General features: G+C 38.1%; 2 protein-coding genes across 4 annotated transcripts; both read left to right on the top strand.

Moving 5' to 3' along the window:
• Window positions 1–1303: 1303 nt before the first annotated feature.
• Window positions 1304–6441, top strand: acmsd (aminocarboxymuconate semialdehyde decarboxylase). The gene is made up of 10 exons (XM_051120058.1): window positions 1304–1472; window positions 1955–1999; window positions 3182–3278; window positions 3443–3492; window positions 4314–4550; window positions 4683–4776; window positions 4918–5013; window positions 5137–5309; window positions 5947–6045; window positions 6188–6441. Exons 1-10 carry the CDS (start codon window positions 1416–1418, stop codon window positions 6248–6250), a joined length of 1011 nt encoding a protein of 336 aa, XP_050976015.1. The 5' UTR covers window positions 1304–1415; the 3' UTR covers window positions 6251–6441.
• A 452-nt stretch (window positions 6442–6893) lies between these two features.
• On the top strand, window positions 6894–17782 carry ccnt2a (cyclin T2a). 3 transcript variants are annotated; one of them, XM_051120054.1, is made up of 10 exons: window positions 6896–7089; window positions 7692–7773; window positions 8771–8899; window positions 10906–10966; window positions 11274–11336; window positions 11566–11611; window positions 14424–14587; window positions 14680–14750; window positions 15168–16248; window positions 16344–17782. In XM_051120054.1, the coding sequence occupies exons 1-10, from the start codon at window positions 6932–6934 to the stop codon at window positions 16409–16411; spliced, it is 1923 nt and encodes a 640-aa protein (XP_050976011.1). In that variant the 5' UTR covers window positions 6896–6931; the 3' UTR covers window positions 16412–17782. The 3 variants fall into 3 exon arrangements, 2 of the variants coding, with proteins under 2 accessions (XP_050976012.1, XP_050976011.1); XM_051120055.1 differs by having other exon boundaries at window positions 6894–7089; window positions 15168–17782; XR_007828512.1 differs by lacking the exons at window positions 14680–14750; window positions 15168–16248; window positions 16344–17782 and having other exon boundaries at window positions 11566–11981; window positions 14424–14566.
• Window positions 17783–18356: the final 574 nt, after the last annotated feature.

Genomic DNA, 18356 nt, shown 5'->3' with positions numbered 1-18356 from the left:
ACTCTAGCTACTCTACTGGCAATTGACGTTTTTTGCCCAAAACTGAAATTTCGCTCAAATGGCTGGGCATATTCAACAGCTCCAACAGAATCCAAAGCGCGCTTTGTATGTAACCAAGCAACGGACCGGACTTCAATCAAGTGGAACGGAGCGACAGTAACCTGCTCAAACCTTTCTTTAATCGCTTAGCTCATGATCCAGTCCGGGGTTTCCATTTCATCACTAGTGAAAGAAACCCGCTCCGAGCGAAGAGACACCCGCTCCAAACTGCAGACAAAAGTCGCACACAACTTTGCTTCCATTCCCGGCAAAAAACAATGAGTGCAAACAAAACAAAAAAAAAATTATGAACACAGACACTATGCGAATTCCAAAGGGTGTTTTGCGAGAAGAAGTGATAGATCTTATGTAGCCCCGCCCCTTTTCAGCGTTGCGCTCGTTGTCTTCTGTCTTCCGTGCATATTTCTTCAAATATAAAGGTAAGGTCGTACGAATTTATGAATGAACCACTAGTTTTAAAATCCAGTGTGTTCATAATTAAGATAACACATTAAAATAATATGGTAGGACACACCAGTCTGCAATATCAAGCAGCAAAATGAGCTGTTTTGTACAGCTAAAAATAGCTGGATGCGGATGAGACTGAAAGCCTCGCACATAAAATTTGCAAATAAATAAGGTGGCTAGAGCTACCGCAAAAACGGAAGTTCAAAGACAAAATTCTGAAAATTCTTCAAACTAAAATACATAGATGAAATACATTTTTAAAAACAAATAGTTCTTAAAAGTAGAATTTTACTGTTGCGTTATCATGCTAATTTAAATACACATATCAGCTATGCTATGTTTTATATTTTAAACTCAATAAAACTTTGTTCAACATTATACTCGTATGTGACAATCAATAAAGTTAACCAAACTGTCAACAGTGTGAGGTTCCTGCCTGTAGCGTTTGGCGCCCTACCTCCAGTAACCGCTAGAGGACACTGTTGTGCAGGATGATAAGACAGGGCAGATATTTTCTGAATTCATTAAAATACCCATGAAAATAGATATTGCAGACAGCAGCCTTTTCTGATCAATTTTTAAACCTTATTTTTGTGTTTATTCATTTTTTTAACCATTGGTATTGTATGTAAAAGTCTGCCAGATTTTGCATAAGTTACAAAGACATTAATTTGTTCAGACAATTCATAAATGAACTCATGCAGACAAGTCATAAAAGGCTAAAACTGGTTGGTGTGTCTCTTCTCATGGGTTTTCATTGGTCCATTTCAAAAGACAGGACGGGGTGGGAATGTTTGTCTTCTGTTTCACACACTGTTGAACATTCACAACTGCACCAGGGGTGAAGATTCAGTTTACAAGGCTGTCAAAAATCTGGGCCTACGATTCGAGCTCTCAGCATCAGCAGAATGAAAATTGATATTCATAACCATATTTTACCAAAGGAATGGCCCGACCTGAAACAGGTAGGTTGCTTAAGGCAGGAAAGTTATCTTTAATTAACTTGCACGTTGCCCTGATTCGTCAGACAGGCCTCTAAATTGCTCCTGCTGGATTTTGAAAGATGTACTGTACTGTTTTCCCTTGGCATTTAATATACAAAAATGTCTAAGTATAAAGAAGAATCTACATGTCCAGTTTTAGATTATCAGATGTTGATGTTTTTCCAAAAAGTCCTGAAAGTGTAAAAGAAGACTCTAGTCTTACTCTTAAAATGTATGCATCTGTTAAACATTAATGAAAGAGTTTGTTCACTAACCCTGACCTTTATTGCTTGTTTATCTCAGCGAGCTTAGGAAGGCTCTATTAATGATTTCTCATGCCTTAACATGCAAATCAAAATGTATTTTACATTTCTTAAAGTATTTCAGATGTATTTCTTTACATCAAATTATAGTGTAAAATTACATCTTAAAATTTACCTCAATATTCTCTTTGTGTTTCACAGAGATATGGATATGGTGGATTCATTCAGCTCCACCATCACTGCAAAGTAAGTTTAACATTGCAAATATCCGCACTGGAACATGATAAATGCTTTTTCTAATGCACCCTTTACACACCTAATCATTGCTCATGGAGCAAATCAGCTCAGTCTGCAGTTTAGTGTGATGATGGTGGAAGAACACCAGCTGGACAGAAAGGGTTCTGCATGCTTGGCCATAGATCCAGCTGGCATGATCTCTTGCGAGCTCTTCCAGAGAGAAAGTGTGAATGTGTGAGAGTATGTTTCGACCCCCATGAGGAATGAGTGGGCAGCAAAGACAGATCTGATCCTCCACTCAGAGCAGGAGGATGTTAAAGCATCTGCCAGCTTCTTTATACCTGCAGGCCTTTAGAGTAATTGGATTGTTCTGTACTGCGCTTCAGCTGGTGTCTCAGGTGGTTTCTGGTCTACTCGGATGCTCAGCTTATTCTGTTCTTCAGTGCAGTAGGAAGAACTCTAAAACGGAAACACTGAATAAACATAAGAATAATGCACAGAACTGCTCATTAAAACATTTTGACGTGAGTCACTGCAGCAGCCCAGTTTTTTGCATTAAATCCTCTTCAGGCTCCACTGCTTTTCCTTTCAAACTAAATGAATAAGACTTCTTAGAAAGCACTTATTTTTGAGAATATCATCAAGAGTGCTTGTGTGTGTGGAAAAAAAAAGACAGCAGGCCTTTCCTGCACTCACTGTCTGAGCAGCTGCAGAGCTCCACATGGGGTTTAGCTTCAGTAAAATATCAGACTGAGACCAGTTCACCTTGAGTACAACAATACGGCTGCTGCATTTATAATCACACCCACACATAGACTTTGATAAATCTTACCATTTGTGCTGTGCCTAAAACATGATGTACCTTGATAAACAGTGATATAGACTGAATGACTACAATAATGATAATTGTAACAAACATTTACATCATAATTTACCACTCTGAAATGAAATTCATAATCTCTGCACTGCAGATGAACGTTGATTGCTGATGTAAAATGTGCTTGTCATGCTAAAAACTTTGCACCTCCTTCCCATCTAAAGTCCACTGCATTGAATTACTGTATGTGCTTGACCTTTCTCTACACTGCCACCAAGTGGCTGAAAATACAAAGTGTCATGTGGCAATGTGGATACCAGCATATTTTCACAGAAATGTCAGATTTAGCCATTTTTTCCTGTTGTGTGCACCAGGGAGAAGCTAAAATGATGAAGGATGGAAAATTGTTCAGAGTGATCCAGGAAAACTGCTGGGATGCAGAGGCTCGGATTCAGGATATGGACAAGCATGGTAAAGACAGTAAAGCAGTTATTTCTCAATTAAAATGTTTTGTGTTTTTTTTTTTTTTTTTGTAATAATCTTATATACATTTCTTTCTACATTATCTGCAGACCAGTTTGACTTTAATTAATTGTTATATTTATTGCAGACTTTTTTCTTTCTTTCTTTTTCAGGAGTGACAGTGCAGGCCCTTTCCACTGTGCCTGTGATGTTCAGCTACTGGGTAAGACAAAACATGAAAATTAACATGAGAATTTTAGTGATGCACTCTCAGAAAAAAAAAACGTGACAGTTTTTCACTGGGGTGGTCAAAAGTTAATAATACATACACTTTTGGTACTAATATGTCCTTTAAAAGCACTAATATGTGCCATTTAGATGTAAATAAGATAGGAAGAAAAACTTTTTAGCTTTTGTACCTTACAACGCCATTGCAGTGACCACTTTGCCATGGTTTTCCTATTGTTAGATCATAACACATAGAGTTTAAAGGGATAGTTCACCCAAAAATGAAAATTCTGTCATTAATTCCTCCCCCCCTCATTTCGTTCCAAACCCGTAAGACCTTTGTTCATCTTCTGAACACAAATTAAGGTATTCTGGTGAAATCCAAGAGCTTTCTGACCCTGCATAGACAGCAACACAAGTGACATGTTTAAGGCCCAGAAATGTAGTGAGGACATCAATAAAATAGTCCATGTGAAGGCAAAAACTGACAAACAAAAAGTATTCTCATAGCTTCATAAAATTACGGTTGATCCACTGATGTCATATGGACTATTTTTACAATGTCCTTACTACTTTTCTGGGCCTTAAACGTATCAGTTGTGTTGCTGTCTATGCAGGGTTAGAATTTCATCAGAAAATATATATTAATTTTTATTCTGAAGATGAAGGTCTTACGGGTTTGGAACAACATGAGGGTGAGTAATTAATGACAGAATTTTCATTTTTGGGTGAACTATACCTTTAAATTTCTCTATATACAGACATTCACCACTTTTACTACTGAATTCTTTTTGATGTTCCTCTGCATTTCTAAAGGCCAAACCCCATGACACACTGGACCTGTGTGGGATACTGAATGATGATTTGGCTGCTACAGTGAAGCGATATCCAAAGCGTTTCGTTGGGCTGGGTACTCTGCCCATGCAGGCCCCTGATCTGGCAGTACAGGAGATGAGGCGGTGTGTAAAGCAGCTAGGATTCCCTGGAGTGCAAATTGGCTCTCATATAAACACATGGGACCTCAATGCCCCAGAGCTATATCCTGTCTATGCTGTAAGTGTTTTGCCTTTAGTAGAACATGCCACAGTCACAATAAAGTATTTGGATTCTTTGTGATTATTTCGTCAAGTAGTCATTCAGTCTTTTGTCATTTCAAAAACCAGAAATGTTGTTATCTTACCACAGGCTGCTGAGGAACTCAACTGCTCGATATTTGTGCATCCATGGGACATGCAGACAGATGGAAGAATGGCAAAATACTGGCTGCCTTGGTTAGTTGGTGGGTTTGACTGAGTGTCTTGATGTGACATCCTGCAGGTTATATAATAGCAGATGTTTTTAAATACATTTGAGGTTTTGTGGAAGACTAGTACTGTACACTATGTAATCATTGTTTGGCCTTGTGTTTTTCTTTCTGAAGGTATGCCAGCAGAAACTACAATGGCAATTTGTTCTATGATTTTTGGAGGTGTTTTTGAAAGATTTCCCAAACTTAAGGTCTGCTTTGCTCATGGAGGTAAAAGTATTCATATATTTTTAGATAATCAATTGATCATTTTTTGGAGAACAAAACTACTGTCAAGCTATAAAGACCGTTTTATTTGTCTTGAGGGATGTGACATCACAATTTGGGTTCCAGGTGGTGCTTTCCCATACACCATCGGGCGAATTGAGCATGGATTTAAAGTGCGACCTGATCTTTGTGCAACCGACAACAAGATCAACCCACGCAAATACTTAGGATCTTTCTACACTGACTCTCTAGTGCATGACCCACTTTCACTGAAGTTACTCATGGAAGTCATAGGAAAGGTAGTTATTTTACTATCAACAGCAATGCTAAATCTCCCTGTAACAGAAGAGGCACAATAATATGTGACCCTGGAACACAAAACCAATCTTAAGTAGCATGGGTATATTTGTAGGAGTAGCCAACAATACATTGTATGGGTCAAAATTATTGATTTTTCTTTTATGCCAAAAATAATTAAGATATTAACTGAAGATCATGTTCCATTAACATATTTTGTAAATTTCCTGCCATAAACATATCAAAACTTGATATTTGATTAGTAATATGCATTGATAAGAACTTCAATTGGACAACTTTAAAGGCCATTTTCTCAATATTTTGATTTTTTTGCACCTTCAGATTCCAGATTTTCAAATAGTTGTATCTCAGCCATATATTGTCCTATCCTAACAAACCAAACATCAATGGAAAGCTTATTTATTCAGCTATCAGATGATATATAAGGAGTTACTTAAGTGAACTGAAATGAAGGTGAAGGTCCTCAATGGGAAGTTAAATGAAATTGTACAGCTAGATTTTTCATGTCCAGGACCTTTAAATTCTGAGAATAAAAAACTGTGCAGCAATTTACTACATACCTGATTAAAGTTTTTAGTTTGCTGTTTTAGTTTTAATAAAGGATTCTGTTTCTTGCAGGATAAAGTGATGTTAGGCACAGATTATCCATTTCCACTGGGGGAACTGGAGCCAGGCACATTGATTGAATCCATGGATGAGTTTGATAGTTCACTAAAGGTAGGATAAACAGCTCCCTATCTTTCTATCTATCTATCTATCTATCTATCTATCTATCTATCTATTTCATTTCAAACATCAAATTATAAATACACCATACTTGTCATTTTACAGCTAATCTTCCTTGTACTCTTTTGTATAGGACAAACTGCTTGCTGGGAATGCCCTGGAGTTTTTAGGACTGTCAAGAAAGCAGTTTGAGTGACTGATGAACAGTTGTACCAATATGTATCAGAAGACTGATTTTGTTACCAAAGAGCTTCATTAGAATTAAACCTTACTTGATTTGTTTTATTTTGTATTGAATTATGACACCCATATATTATTTAATTCTGTTTAAAAAATTGTTGGTTACATGAAAAGTGTATTAAATAAATTATGTTGAACCACAAAGAATAAGTCATATTTATATACGGTAGTTAACATTTGAAGTGGATTAAAACCTTTCAACAAAATTGTCCTAAAAGCAAAACAGTACTCGTTCTTGTCTTAGGACTACTTTGATGAACTTTTTTGATTCACCTTAAATGTTGATCCTTTTGCATTTATAAGTAGGTGTTACTTATAAATGCAAAATGATTATCCACATTTAAAAAAAAAAAAAAAAAAAAAAAAAAAGGATTCTGATGTTTGCTTTAAATAATTAACTTTAGAGGATTTCAATAAAATATTCTTGTCTTTTAAAGTATTACTGAAACCACCCAGTATTTGTACACACACATCCCCAATCATACTATATATTATTGACGATAAACCTATGAGCGAAAATAAACTACAGTTCCCAGCAACACCGCGCTGCTAGACGTACGTCAAGGACTTGACGCCGTGCGTGCGTGACGTATGTGAAATACGTGACGCTCGTTCTCTGTTCGTCTGCTGGACGGTAATGGCGGCGTGCCGGGGATCATCGTCCAAATGGTTTTTTACCCGGGAACAGCTCGAAAACACCCCGTCCCGCCGCTGCGGAGTGGAGCCAGACAGAGAGCTGTCGTATCGACAGCAAGCCGCGAATCTTATTCAGGACATGGGCCAGAGACTAAATGTGTATCCTTCAGACGCGCTGATCAACAGCAGGCCCGTTTCTATCTCTCGCTGTGACTGTTTGTTTTACCTTCACACCGAAAATATCGATCAATTTTCTGTACCATGAATATCTGTAATAACTCTGAACTCGGCTGAAATTATTTGAGGTTGTCAATTAAGTCCCGTTTTGGTAGCAGCGCGCACTTAGTCCCGCGCAGGCGCTTGCTGATTAATGCTAATGTTGTACAAATGATTAACTTACAGGTTGTATATCTAGCTTGCTCTAAGTTAGTCTGTCTATATGTAGCATAATAATGAGCTAGTTGTACCTTTTATCTAAGTTGTTTATGTTCAAGTCGCTCAGGCGCGTGACAGCACGCAGCTCACGCACATCTGTGATGTCAGTGGCACGCGAGTAGGCCGGTTACCGTAAATATTAAAGCCGTTTTGGACTAATAAACCCTGTAAAGAAATGAAATGTGTAAATATTTTTACGTTTGTTTAAAAAATATTGGTATTGGTATTTCGGGCAGCTTGTATCAGTATGAAACGCGAATACGTAAATGGGTCAGTAAATGGTTGAAGTTACATAACGTTACGTTTTCCTTAACTCTAAGGATCAGTTCTCAACTCACAATAAATACTGCCATTGTTTACATGCACAGATTTTATATGTACCACTCTTTCACCAAATTCCACAGAAATGTAAGTGTTTCTATCCACACTGCCTGCATTCAGTACATATACCCTTTTTAACCATATGAATATGCATGATGGTCCCTCAGTGCAACTGTTAATGCAGTTTACAAAATGAAAGTGAAATAGATGCATTATAGAGCACAGTGTTAACCACAGCAATGAACCTGTTGGAGACTGATAATAAGTGGTCTACTCCGCTGTGATGATAATTTTTATTAACTCTGGTAACGTTGATATCTTAAAGGGATAGCTCACACAAAAATGAAAATTCTGTCATTACTCATCCTCATGTCATTCCGAACCCATGAAATCTGAGAGCTTTCTGACCCTTCATAGACAGCAGCACAACTACCACGTTCAAGGTCCAGAAAGGTACCAAGAACATAGACAAAATAGTCCAGTGGTTCAACTGTAATTTTATGAAGGACGCTTGCTGTCTGTGGAGGGTCAGAAAGCTCTCGGATTTCATCAAAAATATCTTAATTTGTATTCTGAAGGCAAATTAAGGTCTTACGGGTTTGGAACGACATTAATGACTTGATTTTCATTTTTGAGTGAACTAACCCTTTAAAGGATGCTTTAACCAAAAATACAGTTCTGTCATTGCTCACCCTCATGTTGTTTTAAACACTTAAAACTCATTCATCTTCAAAAGACGAATGAAGATATTTTTAATAAGACATGTAGAGATTTCTGTCCCTCCACTGAAATTCCATTCAACCAAAACACATTTAAACATCCGTTTACGTATCTGATTATGTGTTTTGATCAGTCTTTCTATATGAATAAAAGTCTAAATTAAATCTGTTAATTCAATGCGGTTGTGTCTCTTTAGAAGACCCAAATCGTGAACTTTTTAAATTGTCAAAGAATTCTCTCCAGTTTCATTAAAAGTGTGTTCGAAGAAGAACATAAGTCAGAATGTTCATTTTGAGTGAAATAACCTTTTAAAGTAGGCTTGTATCTTTTGACATGACCATGACATTTTTTCTTTCCTCTCCAGACCATCTCCCCAACGACATTATTTCTGGCTGCAAAAGTTGAAGAGCAACCACGGAAACTCGAACATGTCATTAAAGTAGCGCATGCGTGTTTAAACCCCCAGGAGCCTCCACTGGATACAAAGAGTAATGTAAGTCCTGGGTATTATTATTGCTTTTATTTTCTTCAATTTCCTTAACCTTTTCATCACACTGGATAATTTCTGCCACCTTCGCTTGCATAACGGTGTTTAGATTCTGTCGCTACAGAATCAGGCGTCTCACTAGTCAGCTCCAAACAACTTTTTTTTCGTCTTCCAACTGTTTTAAAAAAAATCTTGTCCTGTTTTGTCACACATCTGTCACATACACTGATTAAAGGTTTAGTTTACCCAGAAAATAAACATGACCCTCATGTTGCTCCAAACCCTTAAGATTCTTCATCACAAATTAAGTTATTTGAAATAACCTGACAGATTTTTGGGGGTTATTTTGTGTCTATTTCAAATAATATCCTGAAACTTTGACAAAAAATATGTAAATCCATTAGAGTCCGATTATTTAATCCAAGTCTCTGGATGATCACGTTATATATTAAAATATTTAACTTATGCTGTTGTGCACATATAAACGTTAATCGCTTATATGTAAAGCTTATCAAATATGCTTTAGCTCAAACATGCATGCTTGACACATGAGAACCAATAAGGTTTGATATTGCATGTCTTACAAATTCCCCTGACCATATTTGAATGTTTTAAGTAAATGTCAATGGAGGGAGAGAAATCCATTTAAAAAAATCCCAAAATATCTTAATTTGTTTTGAAGATGACTTTGGAACAACATGCAGGTGAGTAAATGATGACAGATTTTTAATTTTTGAGTGAACTATTCCTTTAAAGGAGAAGTCCACTTGCAAAACAAAAATTTACAGATAATTTACTCACTCCGTTGTCATCCAAGATGTTCATGTCTTTCTTTCTGCAGTCGATAAGAAATTGTTTCTTGAAGCAAACATTCCCGAATCTTTCTCCATATAGTGGACTTCAATGGTGCCCCCAAGTTTGAACTTCCAAAATGCAGTTTAAATGCAGCTTCAAATAGCTCTAAACGTTCCCAGCGAAGGAAGAAAGGTCTTATCTAGCTAAACAATCTCATTTTTGAAACAAATTGACAGTTTATTTACTTTTTAGCCTCGTCCCTGCAATGCGCATGTGTAGCCTCTGTAATCTGGGTCAATACAGTTAGGGTATGTTGAAAAACTCCTGTCTCGTTTTCTTGTTCAACGACAAAATTGTCCTACATTGCTGTTTTACCCTTTTTTTTTGTAAAGTCTGTTTGATGATCTCTGCATGTTCACTTTGTAAACACTGGGTCGGTACTTCTGCAGCAATGTAGCACGATTTTGAAGTTGGGAAAGAGAACGAGATGGGAGTTTTTTTGACATACCCTAACTGTATTGACCGTATTGAACCGAGTTCACTCAGACTTAGACTAGACGAGCGTTTGAGGTTACAAAGTATCTAAATTGTCAACTTGTTTAGTAAATGGCTGATCGTTTTGCCAGATAAGACCTTCTTCCTCGGCTCGGATCATTTAGAGCCACTTGAAGCTGCATTTAAACTGCATTTTGGAAGTTCAAACTTGGGGGCACCATTGAAGTCCAATATATGGAGAAAAATTAGGGAATGTTTTCCTCAAGAAACATAATTTCCTATCAACTAAAGAAAGAAAGACATGAACATGGACAAGGGGGTGAGTAAATTAACCTTTTATTCTGGAAGTGGACTTCTCCTTTAAGAATGACAGAGGGAGTGATAGATTAAACAAATGCCTCTGTTATTTCTTTCCCGTTCATGTGAATCTCACAGAACCTGTGACTCCCTTCGATTCTCCAGCAACAATGTAATTGAGGCTTGCAACTCAAAATGGACTAGTGAGACACTGACATTAGACATCCAGCTTGTCAGTGCTGGGACAGAAATTTCTTGAATGAGGAAAAAAAAAATTGTCTTGAAAAAGACAAATAGAAAATAATTGTGTGGCAAACAAATAATGTTGCCTGTAATTGGAAGAGTGCAGAGAATTGAGTTTATGGGTTGAAGATACAGAAAGACACATTACAAGCCTCATGTAATGATTGTCTATTGAACTTCAGGCATACCTCCAGCAAGCTCAAGAGCTGGTGATACTTGAAACCATAGTGCTGCAGACTTTAGGTAAGTCTATGGAAGGAGGTTTCTTTCAACTGAATATTAGAGTGAACGTAGAGTGCTGACAGTGGTTCACTTCTGAAAAGAAAAAAAAAAAAAAAGAGTATTTGCCTGAAAAGTTGGTGATTTTAAATCTTGTTGCAAAGAAACCAAATTGATTTTCAGTTAATCTTTCAACATGGGTATCATCTCAACAATTGCACATTGTTTTAAAGGCTTTGTTCTAACTAATGCATGATTATCTCTCATGATCCACAGGTGTTGATATCACTGCAGTTCAGCTGTGAATAAATTCATGTGCTTTATATTGCAGGCTTTGAAATTACAATTGAACATCCACACACTGATGTGGTGAAATGTTCCCAGCTAGTGCGAGGTATAGACTTTCCTTCATATGTTCTCTGCAATCAACTATATAAGATATAAAACAATGCTTACTTAATCTTTGAATCAAACTATTGGCTTTTGAATTATGGCTAAGCATGCAGTTCATGGAGAGGTAAACCTCGCTGTATTGAGGTTAACTGGGTCTCATTCTTACTCACACGCACGGTCTGACTCGCTCTCATTCTTTTGCCGTTCTCTCTCTTTGTTTCCTTTCACAGCAAGCAAGGATCTGGCACAGACTTCCTATTTCATGGCTACCAACAGGTTGTTATCCAGAACCTCATTTGTTGCACTGTGACTGCACACTATAGCTTCCTTTACTGCAGGTTACCCTACCAGTGTCCAACACCCTCCTTGCACCGGTGGCTACTGGGACGCCCCCCCTCTCAAACATGCCCTCAGAGGAGGGTGGGGAGGGGGTTCGGTGGCACCGGCCCCGGTTGCAGTGCGGTGTATTGTACGGGGGATCATTGTTGGCACAGAGGGGTTGAATGCACAATGTGAAGTGTAGTGGTGCTCTTGAACCTCACGTTTGCTCGGTTACAGAAGTGCATTTGTCTAAAAAAGACACTTTGGTAGCCTGAATAGCAGCTAAAGATTACACAGATGTAAACATTACATAGAAGTCCTCACGGTAAGTACCCAGACCCCTTTGTTTTTTCCTATGATTTTGTTATTCTCAAAGTGATAATTGAACCTTTGTTTTGGTCTTTCGTATTCAGACTATTTAGAAGTACTTTTTTATTTACTTTCATTTGTTTTTGTCATTCAATGCCTGAATTGATTTTGAGATACAGACATCTGTTGTGCTTCCGTTGTGATATACATATGTTTTAATGCAAATAAACCCATTAAGGACCTGTTAGATTTTTTTTTCTAAATTGAAATAGTTGTTTCATTGACTATGTATTTTTATACACGTTATAATCTTTCAAAATTGTTTTTATCAGGTGTGTAACAAAAGGTCCTTAAAGGGTGTAGTCATCATTGTAATTTAATCAAATAGAGGATTTTTTGTTGTTGTTGTTTGTGTTTGTTGTCCCTCATCGTGTAGTTGTTGTCTTCATTATTTTTAAATCAGGTTAGTTGTCATTAGTGTTTGCCCCCTTGTTTGCATAGGGATACTGCCGCATTGTATGCGATGTCTGAACATGGGACTAGAGCGGCATACGCTCCACACATGGTCTGCATATAATGTGGCCATCGAGTTTAATTTTTTTTATTTCTTGGCTTTTGTTTTGCCCTCAAACAAGAGCATGTTACCCAAAGGACAATGACTATAGGTTTTGAAACAATTAATTGAAGCTAATTGATATATTAGCCCCAGTTTTGTATGGCTAATGTGTCTGATGATGGGTGATCTCTCAATTTTTATTTGCTTGTGTGTTTTTCCTTGCAATTTTTTTATTCTTTTGAATAAAAGTACATCTCCTATAGCTAATGCGATTAATTAATGTTGCAGTTATCATTTGTTTGTCTTTGTTGCATTAGGATTTAAAGGCTTCTCTTACCCCATGTCCAAACATTAATTCTGTTCTGTAGCACAGGGTTACCATCCAGCTTTGACTGAGGCTTCAGTTTATTATTTGTCTCAAATGTCAGTAAAACCCAACTTTGTTTAATGTAAGATTGGTAAGAGATCACCAAAAGATCTCATTCACTAATAATTGCCTAGATCAGTGGTTCTCAAACTTTTTATACCAAGTACCACTACAATGACCAGCATTAAAATACAGTAGCGTAGAAGGCTAGACATAGTTTAAAAGCGAGGCAGTTTTATTCCTAAAAAGAATATTTGTCAGCCACTTTATCATTGTAAATACACAGTTTGAACATTTAACACTGCAGTGATTACAAACAGGTACATTTAACACTTAAAGTATTAATTACATTAAAATGTGTTGTACTTAATAGGTAAATAAAAACTGTACTGTACATGTAAATGTAAAAAAAAATAAAGAAATAAAGACTTGACTCAAAGATTAAATTGTATTGTGTTTTAACATTAATTTATATATAATTTAGTAATTCGCCTACCAGTGGTACTTCTCATACCACACTTTGAGACCCACTGACGTAGATTATTTGTGTTTATACACACATTTGAACTTCTCACAAAAACGTTCTGCCTAATTCACAACACGTGCATACGCATATGAATTTGTTCTTAAAGGGTTAGTTCACCCAAAAATGAAAATAATTAATTACTCACCCTCACGTCTGTTGACACTGTCTTCAGACGTGCTCTCGCCAGGTCTTTGAGCACTAGTTTCAGTTCATACGCAGGTTTCACATACCAATTTGTCAGGCCTGCTTTGTTTTTTTATAACGTGGGCTTGCAATTCTTAAGTGGTAAATATGGATGGTAACCATATGCTTGTTTGCTTTACTGTTCCCTATGATTCTGTTGACTGTAAGCTTTTACACCTGTTGTTGAATGTACAGTATTATGTCAATAGTGTTTACCTTGATTATGAGTAACAAACCTATTATTCTTTTTGCTTGCACAGATTAAATTCCACAGAGTAAAACGTCCTTTTTAGAATCTTTAGACTTGCTACTGCTGTTGTAAACTTAAAATGTAGAGGTGATGCAATTGATCAGCTGCTGATCAGAATTGGCTGAGTGCACACTGATATTACCACTTTTTCTTCAGAAAATCTGTGTATCTTTACATGGATAACGTGTTTAGTAATCCTGCAGTATCAAAAATGTCTTAATCGGTGCTTCCCTTATGTCTTTTGCCATTAATTTTGTACTCTTTGTAAATTACTGTCTACCTTTTTTTAGAGCACAAATTATGAACTGTAGAGTTGGCGGGGGAAAAACATTTTGTGTAATGTCTTAATTGTAAAATGTGAATGCGTTTCATGGTGCCAAGTCAGTTTCTGAACTGTGCAGGTAAATTTTGAAAGTATGTTACTCACAATTGGGGAATATGTTAGTGGCTTCAGTGCTTCCTTAATAATATTGTCTAGATGTTCAACACTGCCTTCTGTCTGCTCAGTGACTGATCGTTTTGTGCTCTTTCTTTGTTGTCTTTTTTTTCTTCCTCCATAACGTGCTGCTCTTGCAGTCTGCACCTCACCACCTTCTGCTTGCAGTACAAGCCCACAGTCATCGCCTGCGTCTGTATTCACCTGGCCTGCAAATGGTCCAACTGGGAGATCCCTGTTTCCACCGATGGAAAGCACTGGTGGGAGTATGTGGACAGCTCAGTTACACTTGAACTTCTCGATGGTAAATGGACATTCCCCTAAATTACCATGTATGACTCATTTTGCGCTATTTGTTGTCACCCATGATTTATATTCATTCATATTTTGTTGTAGAACTGACCCATGAGTTTCTGCAAATATTAGAGAAGACACCCAGTAGGTTGAAAAGGATTCGTAACTGGAGAGTAAGTGATTAGAATAGATGCAGTTAAGCTTAAAAGTTTACATACCCCTTTCAGAATCTGTAAAATGTTCATTTATTTTACCAAAATAGGAGGGAGAATACAAAATGCATGCTAAAAGTTTAGAATTAGTTTAAGAATCCACTTGATTCTTAATACTGTGTTGTTACCTGAATGATCCACAGCTGTTTTTTTGTTTAGTATATAGTGTTTGTTTAGTGTAGTTTGTGTAACTTATTCAGGTCTGTACTAAATTAAAAATAACATGCATTTTGTATGGTCCCTCTTATTTTGGTAAAACAATTAACATTTAGCAGATGCTGCAAGGTGTATGTAAATTTTTGACCTCATCTGTAAGTAATGCTTTTGTCTTTACATTGTTTAATTTTGATAACACATAGTTGTTATATTTAATTTTAGGCTACACAAGCTGCTAAGAAGCCCAAATCAGATGGTCAGGCCTCAGACAGCAGCTCCTTAGCGGGACCTTCATTAACCCAGGATATGTCCTTAATGGATGCCCTTCCTGGGGTTTCTACAAATACAGCATTCTCCAAAGCCTCTACGTCTTTCCCAGTAACCCTGCCGAGCAACTCAAGCAGCAGTCTTTCTCTTGATTCCATTGCCAACATGCAGGGAACCTCATACACTTACACCGCCCCCAGTGACTGGCCTCAGGACCAAGTGCGCTCAGACCAGTATTCTGTCAAACAGCTTCCCCCACACAGTTCTATGCACCCACATCGGCCTGACAAAAGCGCAGAGTTCAACCCTGCCAAACACGAACACAAAGCCAGTGGTGGGGCAAAGCACCAGGCCACGGCCTATCCTCCACCTGCGGCACCCACGCAGAAAATGTCTCTAGACAAGTACAGGGAGAAACACGCTGCTGAGATGGCTGTGCAGAAACGCAGGCAAGAGCAGCAGAACATGGAGGCGGAGGTCTATGGTGCTCCAACACAGACGGATCACCGCAAACACCTGCCCCAGCTGCCTCACGGGCAGCAGGGAGCAGGAGCCACCACTGCCTCGCCCCTGAAGATGAAGCTGCCCGTTCCCGGGCAGGACAAGCTCCAGGACAAACGCGAGAAAGGGAGCTCTTTAAAACTGCGTCTTCCCGTCCCCTCCCAGAGCGAAAAGGGGGGATCAAGTAAGGAGGAGCTAAAAATGAAAATAAAGGTCTCCTCTGAGCGGCACAGCTCCTCTGACGAGGGTGCCGCAAAGAGCAAACATTCCAGCCCGCTTGTGAGCAAGGAGAAACACAGAGACCACTCAGCCCATCGTCACCATCACAAACACGGCCACTCACACACGCACACACATAGCGGCAACGGCAGGAGCGGCCTCGAGGCACCCGCATCTGGTTCGGCCCTTCGAAGCCCACTAAGTTCCGGTGGCGATGGCACAAGCTCAGCTTCCAGCTCCTCACGCAAGAGGGTGAACCCCGAATCCAGCCACAATCACCACTCCAAAAAGAACAAAAGCTCCAAAGGCGGTGCAGGTAGTTCCTCTCATTGTTCCTCTGTTCAGCAGTGTGTGTCCTCTCACAGCTCTGTTCTTAACCTTCCCTTCCCCCCTCCCCCTGTCACATACCAGGTGGGCTACGGACATCTCAGCACCCTAGTGAAACTGGACAGGAAACCAGTGGAGAGCCATGGCCCTGAGAGCACCGGCCTGGCTAATGGCCGACACACAGACTACAAAGACACTTTTGACACGCTTGATTCGCTGTTAAGTGCCCGAGGAATGGACTCTTGAACTGATAGGAAAAAGGATAAAATATAAAAGAAAATCAAGCATAGATTTCATTATTAGGAGAGGAAAACAAACAGGATTGTGAAGAGTAAGAGAAAGAAAATAAAATGCTTCCCGATCTTCTGGCAGTTCGGTTCAGTCTCGCCATCTCTGTATAACTGCTGCTTTTCCTCAGTATTCCCTCACGAGCAGTCTGTATGTATGTGTGAGCCAGTATACGAATGTCAGGGCCATTATAGTAAACAAACAAACAAAAAAAAAAGCATAATTTTTGATAAAAGCATAATGAGTGATCAATTTTTGCCACAGTGGAAATTTATAGGACTGAAACACCCTCTAAGATGACTGATGCTCCTCACATTTGTTAAACAAAGAAGGAATGCAGAATCAAGATTTTAGTTCCATAGTTCTTTGAATGTTTCTTTATTTCCTTTCCCCTCATCTGATACCTTCTATATGAGCTGCATGTTTATAATGAAAGGGACAAGATCGTTGTTTACAGATTGTGAAGAAAAATTTACATACATTCTCGTATGTTAAAAGCTGTACCATAACTTCTCAGGTTTGGAGCTGCTTGTAAAATATATAAATATATATATATATATATATATATAAATATATGGGGGTGGGGGGGATTTTGTGACTCAGTGTTAGAATCTGTCATTGGCATTTCTAGCGCAGCCTTCCAGTGATGTGCTCTAGAACTGGTGATCCACGTTGCTATCAGGAGAGGGTGTACTAGCAGGCAGTCCACACACCCTGCCAATTACCTGGCATGTTGTCAGAGGCCATGCAATTTGTACCTTTTTTTGACCTTCAAGATGACCTTAAGCTGGATGCCAAAGGCTGTGCCTCAAAAAGTATAGTTCTATAAAGTTTACATAACCTTCGCTGTGAAGTGCATTTTATATATTTCTTGGCTTGAAGCAGTAGCCTATTTGTGCAACTCTGTAAGTCAGTAACAAATGACCAGAAACGTACATGGGTAAAAGAAGATTGAGTTCATTATCACAGTGCTGACCCAAAGAGATCTGGGCTTTCACAGGCCCTCAACATTATTTCTGAATACGGATGAATGCTTTTGATTTTTTTTGGTTTTGATTCTTTTTAGTGTGAATTTATTGGAAAATGAGGCCAGCATTGTACAACATTTTACTTTGGATCTCTGAATTGCAGTTGGATAAGGCAAGTGCAAACCCTGGCACTTTTTTTTTTTTTTTTGGTCTTTTCCTAATTTTATTTAGATTTAATAATAAATTCCATGGTTTCCACTACCTTAACCTCAGTCTTTATGTGATCATTTATTGTGTTAAAAACTTATTGGCACATTTGTCAAATAACTATTTACAGATATTCACTGTGTTATTTTATAAGTTTTTATAAGTTATTTTAAAAGTGAATTATGTTGGGTCAAAACAGGTATATTTCCATTACAGATTCGTGCAAAACTTTGTAAATATTACCAAAGTTTTGGGAAGTAACAGTTTCCATTAACCAATGTTATGTGACTAAAACATCATTTTTTTTCCCCTCACAATGAGTCATGGCAATGGATTTTGAACAAATTTTGGCTTTATTTAATCAAAAGAGGCGTTTGTGGGTATCTTTACAGAAGCAGTGTAGAGAGCCACTTCAGAAACGAGTGCAGCACAGCTGGTATAAACATAAGCATTGATTACAGTGCCCACAATCAGCTCCGGTGGCTGCATTGTAACCATGCAGACATGTGCATTATAAATGATGTATATATGCATTAATGGCAAGAAGCTCTTTATACTTGAGAATGGCCACGTATGAAATGTTTCTTGCAGGTTATAGTATATTGAAGAATTCTCATATGACTTTTTACATGTG

This window comes from Labeo rohita, chromosome 9 (genome assembly GCF_022985175.1).
Source record: "Labeo rohita strain BAU-BD-2019 chromosome 9, IGBB_LRoh.1.0, whole genome shotgun sequence".
NCBI lineage: Eukaryota > Metazoa > Chordata > Actinopteri > Cypriniformes > Cyprinidae > Labeo > Labeo rohita.
Note: the sequence above shows the minus strand (reverse complement) of the source record. Positions and strands in the feature narration are given on the sequence as shown.